The 11,287-nt window shown below is 34.3% G+C and overlaps 2 protein-coding genes across 4 annotated transcripts; both read left to right on the top strand.

The window, feature by feature from the left end:
• The first annotated feature begins 2,688 nt into the window (after positions 1 to 2,688).
• LOC111380312 (cysteine-rich receptor-like protein kinase 10) lies at positions 2,689 to 6,379 on the top strand. The gene is made up of 7 exons (XM_023003837.1): positions 2,689 to 3,576; positions 3,726 to 3,866; positions 4,214 to 4,338; positions 4,545 to 4,755; positions 4,956 to 5,193; positions 5,359 to 5,509; positions 5,849 to 6,379. Exons 1-7 carry the CDS (start codon positions 2,775 to 2,777, stop codon positions 6,173 to 6,175), a joined length of 1,995 nt encoding a protein of 664 aa, XP_022859605.1. The 5' UTR covers positions 2,689 to 2,774; the 3' UTR covers positions 6,176 to 6,379.
• Positions 6,380 to 9,150: 2,771 nt separating this feature from the next.
• Positions 9,151 to 11,281, top strand: LOC111380314 (putative cysteine-rich receptor-like protein kinase 9). Of its 3 annotated transcripts, XM_023003842.1 has the most exons (3): positions 9,155 to 10,094; positions 10,309 to 10,455; positions 10,931 to 11,281. In XM_023003842.1, the coding sequence occupies exons 1-3, from the start codon at positions 9,293 to 9,295 to the stop codon at positions 10,969 to 10,971; spliced, it is 990 nt and encodes a 329-aa protein (XP_022859610.1). In that variant the 5' UTR covers positions 9,155 to 9,292; the 3' UTR covers positions 10,972 to 11,281. The 3 variants fall into 3 exon arrangements, with proteins under 3 accessions (XP_022859611.1, XP_022859610.1, XP_022859609.1); XM_023003843.1 differs by lacking the exon at positions 10,309 to 10,455 and having other exon boundaries at positions 9,151 to 10,094; XM_023003841.1 differs by lacking the exon at positions 10,931 to 11,281 and having other exon boundaries at positions 9,156 to 10,094; positions 10,309 to 10,702.
• Positions 11,282 to 11,287: the final 6 nt, after the last annotated feature.

Consider the following 11,287-nt stretch of genomic DNA (forward strand, 5'->3'; position numbering starts at 1 on the left):
TAAATTTTTGACACATAACTTGTCATATTTATTTCAAAAGTGCGCATATCAAATCACAATTAATGCTATTTTTCTCATTGACACAGAAACGTCGAGAATTACATTTCAAGTGTAGAGAATTGTAATGTTCGAAATGAAATACCATTCTAGAGATTTAAAATGTCGAGAACATTTAATATTGTAATTTGACATGTGTACTTTTAAAATATAAACGAGATTAAAATATCGAGAATGACATTTAAAATGTCGAGAACATCATTTTAATGTAACTTCTCATAGAAGCTACTCCTCGAAATTAGCCACAAATTGAAAAAAAAATTAATAAATTGCTTCTTTTTTCATGAAGGGCATAATAGACAATTTAGTTCTAAATTTAAAAAATGGCCATTTTTCAATTGGTCAACCCATAAAATTAGACATTTTTTAAAATACCTCTAAAATGTTATTTAAACTGTCGCTTAACACTAATTAAACTAAATATCATAACTCAATGTAAAGTACTTGTAATTGAGAAAGTAATAATTCGCGTTCAATTTTGGTTACTTATAAACAACATACTGTCAATTTTTCCTTGTTTGTTGTTTCGTGTCATCCATACATTTGAATCATTTGATGCAACACGTAACTTACTATGATTCCTTGAAATGTTTTAAGTTATTTTTTAGTGTAAAATTCCAAGATTTATCATTTATGCATGCTTTTTCATCTTTAAATATTAAAGAAGAAATTACTTAAAATATCCACTTTCACATGTTCAATTGTAAAAATGTCCACTTTCACAAATCCTTACAAAAATGTCTATTTTTTAATATTTTGGACCAATATACCCCTTTGAACAATTTATAATTCTACACAAAGATAAGAAATGGACTTTTTTTGCAAAAATTAAAATTTTATTGGCTAATAAATTTTTGACACATAATCTGCCATATTTATTTCAAAAGTGCACATGTCAAATTACAATTAATGTTATTTTTCTCATTGACACAGAAACGTCGAGAATTACATTTCAAGTGTAGAGAAATGTCATGTTCGAAATGAAATGTTATTCTAGATATTTAAAATGTCGAGAATAACGTTTAAAATGTCGACAACATTTAATATTGTGATTTGACATATATACTTTTCAAATATAAACGAGATTCAAATATCGAGAATGACATTTGAAATGTCGATAACATCATTTTAATGTAATTTCTCATGAAAGTTACTTCTCGAAATCCACAACAAATTGAAAAAAAAAAAATTGCTTCTTTTTTCATTAAAGGTATAATAGACAGTTTAGTGCTAAATTTAAAAAGTGAATATTTTTCAATTTACACCCATGAAATTAAAGTTTTTTGAAAATACCCCAATATTAAATAGTACAGCTTTATTTATCCAACTTTTCTCTACAATAAAATCTATTATATCAAAATATAAATAATAATATGTGAGGTTAGAAACTTCTTCAGCCTCATCATATACTCCAATATATATATATATATATATATATATATATATATATAAACCACCATGAGATTTACTCAAACGTTTGATAGGTAGTGGCACGACCGAACTCAAAACGCCTAACATGCCTAATTAAAGAGTCTCGCCCACTAAGCTAGCCTAATCCAAATTATTTCTTCTATTATATTATCTTGAATATTTCTCAAAGTGTGTGTGTGTATATATATAAGAAATTTTTAACATATTTGGTGGGGATTAAAATTAAATTTTTTTTTTATAGGAATTTTAAAATGTGTAATTGATTTTGAATTGAGATTTTAATTGAATTTTAATTCAAAATGATTAGGGGCTAGATATGAAATGTTGGAGCCTTTGTCTCAAGTGCGCATTAAAGCATTTGTGGACCCATTTTTTTGTTTTTTATTTTTGGAATTTCGTTTGAAGGAATTGTACGGTTATTAAAAATATATTATTAATAAAATTCCACATGAATCGAAACCGATGCTTGCCTACCACAATTAAAGCGTAGTGGTGAGCCTCCCCACTCTACAAGCCTCGTGGGTCAAGTCGTGCTTTTCACGTATTGATTTGTCTCAATTCTAACAAATCTGATACATTGCAACATTTTCCAAGTTGAATGGTGAAATATAGGACGCAAGCTTAATTGAACTTGATAGACATAGTCCGATGACAGAAACAGGTTGACCCACAAGGCACTAATTGTAAAAAGTCACGCAGTGCCTTTCTCGTGCCATGCCATTTTGAAACTAGACAAATCGGTATATTTGATCTATCTAGATAATTCAAAAATACATTGTTATTCAAGAAAAAAATGTAGCCAACACGAGGAGACTCGTCTTTCCTTGTTTATGGACAAGTTTGGCAAGCTAAAGCTTGACCAAATGTCGAGAGTTGAGTTAGAGGGCGTTTAATGGGGATTAAAATTAGATTTTTTTAGTAAATTGTGATAGAAGTTTTTGAAATGTGTGATTAAAATGTTGTGAGACCCATGAAAAATATGGCTAATATTGATTGTTTGACTTTAACTTAATTTAAAATTAGATTTAATCCGTGCCAAACGGGCTTTTAATGTCTATACCATGTAAAACCAACAATAGCAGATTCCTATCTCCGTCAAATATTAATTTTTCCTATCTTCTTTCTTAATTTCCACAAGGACAACGACAACCAAAACAACTTGCATTCCATTGACTGGCACATCAAGTCTTCCATCACCGCCAGCCACTCCTTTCACATCTTATAATCTTATTATATGCCTCTGTTTTTCGTAAAATTAACTCGGTGGAAGATTTTTAAGCACCATCATGTTAGCCTTCAAGATTTCTGGCTATCTTTACTTGGTTTGCCTGCTCTTTCTCTTTAGGTTCAGTAGCTCCGTGAATTATCTTTACCGTATCTGCCCAAATACAACTACATACAGTCCTAATAGCACCTATAGATCCAACTTGAATCAGCTTTTCCTTGCTCTATCCTCAAATGCTACCCGGGACAATGGATTTTACAGCTACACGGTGGGTCGTGGCCCTCCTGACAGAATCGAGGGCCTTTTCCTTTGTAGGGGTGATGTTACTTCTGACGTTTGTGAAGAGTGTGTAAGAAACGCAACTACGGATATCTTACAACGTTGTCCCAACGAAAAAGAAGCAGTTATCTGGTACGATGAGTGCATGTTACGTTACTCAAATATATCCATATTCTCCAGGTCTGAACAAAATATAAGACTCATCATGAGGAACACCCAGAATATCACTGGTCAACCTGATAGATTCAGAACTGTGTTGGCGGCTACCTTGAATGAATTAGCAACAGAAGCAGCAAATGATCTCCCTGGTAAAAAATTTGCTACCAGACAAGCTAATTTCACAGCATTTCAGACATTGTACACTCTGGCGCAGTGCACCCCTGATCTTTCGAGCGGTCAATGCAATACCTGCCTTCAAGACTGTATCTCGAATTTCCCGGCATGTTGTGATCTTAATCTAGGAGCAAGAGTAAATTTCGCCAGCTGTAATATGAGGTATGAGATGTACCACTTTTATAATTCTACTTTGGCCCCTGCACCAGCACCAACACCGCCTAATCGACCCCCGCCTACAACCAGTGAAGGTAACATCCTCACTCTTAAACAGTAGCCTTATGATTAACTAATAAAACTGCATATGCTCCACAAAAAAGTGAAACCGTACAAAATTTTAATTTTCTGGTTCTAATTCAACGGTACAAAATCTTTACCAATTTTTGTGTTTTGGGTGCAGGAAATGGGGGAATGTCAAGACAAGTTATTATTGCGATAGTTGTTCCAATTGTTGTTTCCTTAGTGATTTTCTTCATAGGCTGCTTCCTTTTGACAAGGAGAGCAAAGCGGAAACGTTACGATGCTGTCAACGAGGAAAATGGTAAGATATGAGGATCCAAAAGGCAAAGTAGAACATAAAAAATCTCCTTTTGATCTAGTTTAAATTTCTGAATAAGTGCACTGTTCAGATTTTGTGTTGAGTCTGTCCTCATCCAAAAGACTAGAGCTGTTAAAGATGGACGTATTTATTTATTCAAATACACGTCTCTCGTGTATATGTAAGATTGGATTTTCATTTTAAAACGAAAAGCCTACCGCATATAATGGTGGTTACGAGACTTGAAATCATGATTTTTGTGCTCTTTGATATACGTCGACTTTTATAAGACATGTTCACTCCAAACTAAAAATGAAATTTTGTATAACGATTTGGTATTTTGTGTGTAGACGAAGGAAATGATATTTCGACAATTGAATCCTTGCAATATGATTTGAACACTGTTGAGCTTGCAACCAACAACTTTTCTCCTGATAACAAGATTGGTGAAGGTGGATTTGGAAGTGTTTACAAGGTAACGAAATACAATTCGAAGTATGCTAGTATACGATAACGTATAATTCTAGGTCATTATCCCCTTTCATCCACAATTTTCAGGATTATTTTTATACACATGGTTTATTTGGTAAGTTGGAGAAGTATCTAACAGTATTGAAGAACAAAAACGAGCTAAAATTTCATTTATTATACTATCTAACACTGTCACAAATATGGTTGTAGGGTACTTTTTTGAATGGACAAGAAATAGCTGTAAAGAGACTTTCTAAAAATTCAGGGCAAGGTGCTAAGGAATTTAAGAACGAAGTTGTTCTTGTGGCCAAGCTTCAACACAGAAATCTAGTAAGACTACTTGGGTTTTGCTTAGAAGGAGAAGAAAAGATACTCATCTACGAATTCGTGCCCAATAAAAGCCTCGATTACTTTCTATTTGGTTAGCAGCAATCTTGATTTATTTACCTTTTCACATCATTTTTTTTTCAAAGACACCAAAAAAACATATAGAAATATAAATTGTCAATATAAATATTTAATCTATGGCCTTTTATCTTTTCATTTATGAGACTTGACCTTTACAAATTGACTGTTAGTCAGAGCTAATTAATCTGATTTATTATCTTAATGGATGTAAAGATCCAGAGAAACGGGAATTGTTGGATTGGTCAAAACGTTACAAGATCATAGGAGGAATAGCACGTGGATTGGTTTACCTTCATGAAGATTCTCGTCTACGAATTATACATCGCGATCTCAAAACTAGCAATATATTATTAGATGAAGACATGAACCCAAAAATATCGGATTTTGGCATGGCGAGAATTTTTGGCGTTGATCAATCTCAAGGAAATACAAGTAGGATTGTTGGGACATAGTAAGTTCTGCATTATATCTGTACTACATATGTTTAATTCATGTGTTCCTTGAGTATAAATTTCGCGAATTAGGCAATTAGTGGAATTTTTATAATCAAAGACTTTTATAGATTTTCTCGAGTTTATTACCTCTAAGACATATCTATGGATTTTTTGGCCTGCAGTGGTTACATGTCTCCGGAGTATGCAATGCATGGCCACTTTTCCGTGAAGTCAGATGTTTTTAGTTTTGGCGTCTTGGTTTTGGAAATCATAAGTGGCAAAAAGAATAGTAGCTTCTACGAATCAGATGGTGCCGAGGATCTCATAAGCTATGTAAGTGTGAACTCCACATTACTCTTGAGGACATTTTTATTAACCCAATTTACAATTACATTCTAAATATATGTGTTAGCTAGATCAAATAAAGTCTAATATACTATTCATCCATTCATGTTGGATAGTCAATGCATTATACTTGGCATATATTCTTACCATATATGTGGAGTTAAAAATGATGATGCTTTCGAGATAAGAGAAAAATTCTGTAGATACAAGCAAAATAACTTGTGATAGATTGACCAAAAGTCGCGTTTTTGCTTTGCTCTTATTTATTAGTATACTATAGTAATTAGGATTAGAGCTTAAAAAAATGGACCGGCTATTATTGTGCAGGCTTGGAAGCTTTGGAGAGACAACAAACCCCTGGAATTGATAGATTCGACGCTGCAAAACTCATATGCTAGGAATGAAGTAATTCGATGCATCCAAATTGGCTTATTGTGTGTTCAAGAAGATGTTGATGAACGACCAAACATGGCTTCTATACTTTTGACGCTCAATAGTTATTCAGCCACTCTTGCTGTTCCCAGCAAACCTGCATTTTTTATCCATAGTAGAACACATAACATGCCCAAAGTGCAAGATTCAGACAAATCCACGTCAACCTCAACAGCCTTCTCTATAAATGAAGCATCAATTACTGATTTATATCCGAGATAGAATATTGTCATCAAAAGCACAAGAAATAAATAAGACTTTGTGTTGTAAAAATTTTGTTAGTGGACTAGTTAATTATGATTTTTCTACTCTGTTTATCCTTTTAGGATTACCTTTGCTCCCATGGATCAGAAAATCCCCTCCATATCGTTGAAGTCGTGTTTGTTATATAATATTGAATAGAGTGATAAACTAAATTTTAATTCATGTTTTTTCTGCATTATTATTGTTTATACCATACTTTAAAGACCACATTATCAAAAAACTCATAATTGTTTGCTTCACATGTCAAAAGGGGCAAAAAGGAACTGCAAATGGTTGTACACGCCTTTGATATTTTTCATGTTTTCTATTAGTTTCTTTTGCTAAAGTATGTCAATTATTTTCCCTAATGCTTTCTCACCTCATCTTTAAATCCAGAAATAAATTTGTACCGCTAGCCTCATCAAAACATAGCTAAAATCTGGACATCAGGAATTGTTTACATATATATTCAAAAGGACAGCCTGGACAGGAAAATAGACCTTAGACAAATACCTACATATACTGAGATATTGATTATGTGAATAATCAAAGTATTTGCATGCAATTTGGTTAGATTACTAACATCTGTGACACCGTACATATAAAGCGTAGTCTAATTTCTTCCATACAGCAAAACTAGAACATCCAGAAAGTGATGTTTTCCTATTTAATATTTTGAAAAATTAAGAGAAGCTGAAAAAATGTCGAGTGTTTTGAAGCGTGAAACGTGTAAAATCCGGTAAAAAAAAAAAAATCTTCATGATCACTCGAGTTTTCAAAGAATTTCATTTTGATCACCAAACTACTCTACAATTCTAGTCATTCAAGTTTCCAAAAATTTTGAGTCTTTATTCTCCCCCGTCTGTTGGGCACCAACTGGATGTCGTTTGGCAAAAGTTAAACAACGAAAAGCGGTAAGCAGATTGTAGGATATGGCCGGTGGCAACTAGGTACAGGTTGCATATTGTCTATATAGGGACGGCGGAAGAGTTATTGTTCCCAACTGCTATATTAGGTTTGACTTAAATCCCGTTTTTAATACCATGCCGGCCCTTTTCCCCACTGCACCGGCATTTGCTTGGAACATTATATACACGACTTGTTTGGTAAAGTAAACTGCACTCAATAATCAATATATTTTAGAAAAGGGAAAAAAAAAAAGGTCTTATATACTGTGCGATACCTAACATTGTGTATAAAACATGTTCAAGATATACTTTATCAGACCAGCAAGAAATATTTGTGAAGAGACTTTCTAAAAGTTCAAGGCACAGTGCAAACAAATTTAAGAATGAGATTATATTAGTTGCCAAATTTCAACATAAAAATTTAGTAAGACTGCTAAAATTTTGCTTGAAAGGAGAAGAGAAGACACTCATCTAGCAATTTGTGCCCAACGAAAGTTTTGATTATTTTCTATGTTGTTAGCATCAATGACTTCTTTTTTCTTGTTTCTATTCAACTTCCTGTACATTGGCCGACAACAGAAATGCATTCTTCACCAATGAATATATAGAAATACAATTTCTCAATAGTCAATGCAAAATATGCAACGTTTCCATATAATTAATGGATCAGGTTGGTATTGAAACTGGGGGTTCCGCGAGTCGGTGTTAAGAATATTCCTATGGAGTGGATGGATAATACATGAGAATGCTTAAAACGAGGGGGCACAGGGGAGTGGGCTTGTGGTAGATTCTTGAACTTGATTTTAGATTATATATGGTGGATTGTGTTTACGTCATAACCTATAATTTTTGGACAAAGCGATAGCTATAGCATACATTTAGTTGGTATCAGAGTTGGAGTTCGGTGTTCAAATCGATACTGGAACATTTCTATTGAGTGGGTGGAAATGGAAGTTGGCCCAGGGGTGGGGGGGGTATATTTCTGGACTTGATTCTAGGTGATATACGATGAATTGCATTTGTCTCATGAACTATATTTTTTTGGGTATAGTGATGGCATTACACCTTTTTGTGACTTAGTACATGTTTGGTACAAATTTTTAAAAAAATTTTTTTTCCCTTTATGGGGGGGGGGGAAAAGGGGGGGGGCCCGGGGGGGGGGGGGGTATATTTCTGGACTTGATTCTGGGTGATATACGATGAATTGCATTTGTCTCATGAACTATATTTTTTTGGGTATAGTGATGGCATTACACCTTTTTGTGACTTAGTACATGTTTGGTACAAATTTTTAAAAAAATTTTTTTTCCCTAATCTTGCATGTAAACATAATTTTTTTTTATTTCTTTTTAATCACATATTTCAAAAAAAAAAAAAAATTCACTTTTAATACGAACTTTTTGTGATGTCGAAACTTCTAATCCAATGCGTCGAGCTCGGCAAGTTTGACCAGTTAATTATATTTGTCAAGTTATTACATTTGTGACATCCTATGTCTACTGTCTAGTCTATAGCTTATTTGCTTCAGTCCAACTTTTCTAGAACACATGGAAAGTGATCCTTTTTTTCTACCTGTTTATTTCTATAACATCTACTGTGCATGAATGAATGCTTGCTTAAAATTCAAATCACGTGTTGAAGCATAAATGTACCTTATTTAATTTTTGGTGTACGTTTGGTACATAGAACTAGATACAATTAAACATTATAATGAATAAGATTTTATTCTTTTTTCTCAATCCTAATGTCTACATAATATTTGATAAATCAACCTTACAAAATACATCATTAAATCCATACGTGGAATATTTTAAAATCCATAACAAACTAAATAGAGACACTAAAGTCAAGATGATGCCTATACTAGCTTTCATGAAGTCTCCTATCGTCGTTTCAAAATTTCAAAATCCGTGAATAGAAGCAACTGAGTGGACGTTGGAAAAATATAGAATTTTCAAGGTGGAGGGAGGCTGTCGAATGTCAAGAGTTTCAAAAGTCTAAATTAGCAGCCAGTCCTGTCTTCATCAAAGATATTTTCTATTCCATCTCTTGGTAATTTCCAAGAAATTTACTCATTCATAAAGTTTACTATCTCATTTCGCTATTAATCATAATATGCAGCCGGACAAAGTGAGGAATGTTTTGGATAAAGAAGGCTTTTGAGATCAAAATATAGCAGTAGCAGATCATGTCGGCCTTGAGCATCTCCGCGTATTTCTTGTTGTTTTGCTTCCTCTTTTTCTTTAGCACGAGAAGGGTTAGCCTCGTGAATCTTATTTATTATTCCTGCCCAAATACAACTACTTACAGTCCTAATAGCACCTATCAGTCCAACTTAAATCAACTTCTCCTTACTTTATCCTTAAATGCTCCCCACGAGAATGGATACTATAACTACTCTGTTGGCCACAGCCCTCCGGACACAATCTATGGTTTCTTTCTATGTAGAGGTGACGTTAACATCGATGTCTGTGAGAAATGTGTGGAAGATGCTACAACTATAATCTTACAACGTTGTCCCAACCGAAAAGAGGCAACAATTTGGTATGATGAATGCATGTTATGGTACTCGAATCTATCCATATTCTCCAGAGTCGATTTGTCATCTAAGTTAATCATGCGTAATACTCAGAATTTCAGTGGTGATCGATATAATTTCATCTATGTATTAGTAGATACGATGAATAAGGTAGTAGTTCAGGTTGCTAATAAATTGTTTCGCAAGAAATTTGCTACCAAAGATGCTGACTTGACGGCATCTGTGAAGTTGTACACCCTGGCACAGTGCAGACCTGATCTCTCTAGTGAAGATTGTCACTTCTGCCTTTCAAATGCCACCTCCATCTTACCAAAATGTTGTGAATATACGCAAGGAGCAAGGGTCATTTCCTCTAGCTGCAATATTAGGTATGAGATTTACCACTTCTACAACGCCACAACCGTCCCTGCACCTGCACCTGCACCTGCACCTGCGCCTAATAACAAACAAGGTAACGTCCTAATCCAAAACATCTCTTTTCCGTCAATTGTCCCGCATAATTAAACACTTCCTAACCACTACATATGTCTGTATATCTCCATCAATTTTTCAGAATTTTAAGTTCAACATAGGCTAGAAAACTTGTGCTAATCTGTAAGATACTCGAACAACTATAGATAGAAGCAAGTTTTGGAATCCCGATTTACCTTTTATTCTTAATACAGGAAAAAGGGGAATCTCAAGACAAGTTATTATTGCTATAGTTGTTCCAATTGTCGTTGTTTCCTTAGTGGTCTTGCTGGTAGGCTTACGTTTCTTGACTGGGAGAACGATGAAGAAGAAACAATATGGTAGTATAAAGGAGAGAAATGGTAAGCCACGAATGGTCAAAAAGGAAAAGTTGAAAAATCCCCTTTCGATCTAATCTCTATACACAGTATTTAGATGGTTTGATGGCATGAAATGAGTTGATTTACATTTTCTACATATATATTCAGCTGTTTTTGCTGAATGAATCGATCATTAGTTTTGCACCTTTAGCCCCTGTTTGGGGAGCAATTATTTTTCATGATTGTTTGTTATAGATTAAAAATCAATTAAAATCAAATTTTTGACCGTTATTTCACTAATTCAGTTGTCATTTTTTTATTTCTTCTCTCATAGGTAGAATCTATTTTATCTCCAACGATCAAAAAATCAAGAGAAAATTTCATTGGGTATCAAAAATTGGGTTTGCTTTATCAAAATTGTCACCTTTTAAATTTGCTATCAAAAATATCAATTTATGACATTTTTGCCCTTCTGAAATATTAGAATACCAAACTTGTGTTATGTATATTGTGTCAGAATCTCAAATGACGGCAAACGAGAGCAAAATGCAAACCTAATTTCTCCAATTTTGACTTCTCCATTTCCCTTTCGTCTCTGCCTTTCACATTCGGACGCCCGCTGCTCTGTCTCAGTCGCCGACTCTCTTATTGTCTGGCCAAATCGCCGTCATCGATCGTCGGGGAGATCGGTCGTAGTTGCTACGTCGAGTTACCGGCTTTGAAGATTTTGGAAATCTGCGTGTCAGTTATTTCTTGCCGCCGACGGTTTCCCACAGCCTCTTCGGTCTCTGGCACTGGCCCACTGCACCGTGTTTGTGACAACAGACTCCGTGAGTCCGTGACTCGTGAGCTTCCTGCCTCTCTCTCTCTCTCT

This window comes from Olea europaea, unplaced genomic scaffold (genome assembly GCF_002742605.1).
Source record: "Olea europaea var. sylvestris unplaced genomic scaffold, O_europaea_v1 scaffold2125, whole genome shotgun sequence".
NCBI classification, from domain to species: domain Eukaryota; kingdom Viridiplantae; phylum Streptophyta; class Magnoliopsida; order Lamiales; family Oleaceae; genus Olea; species Olea europaea.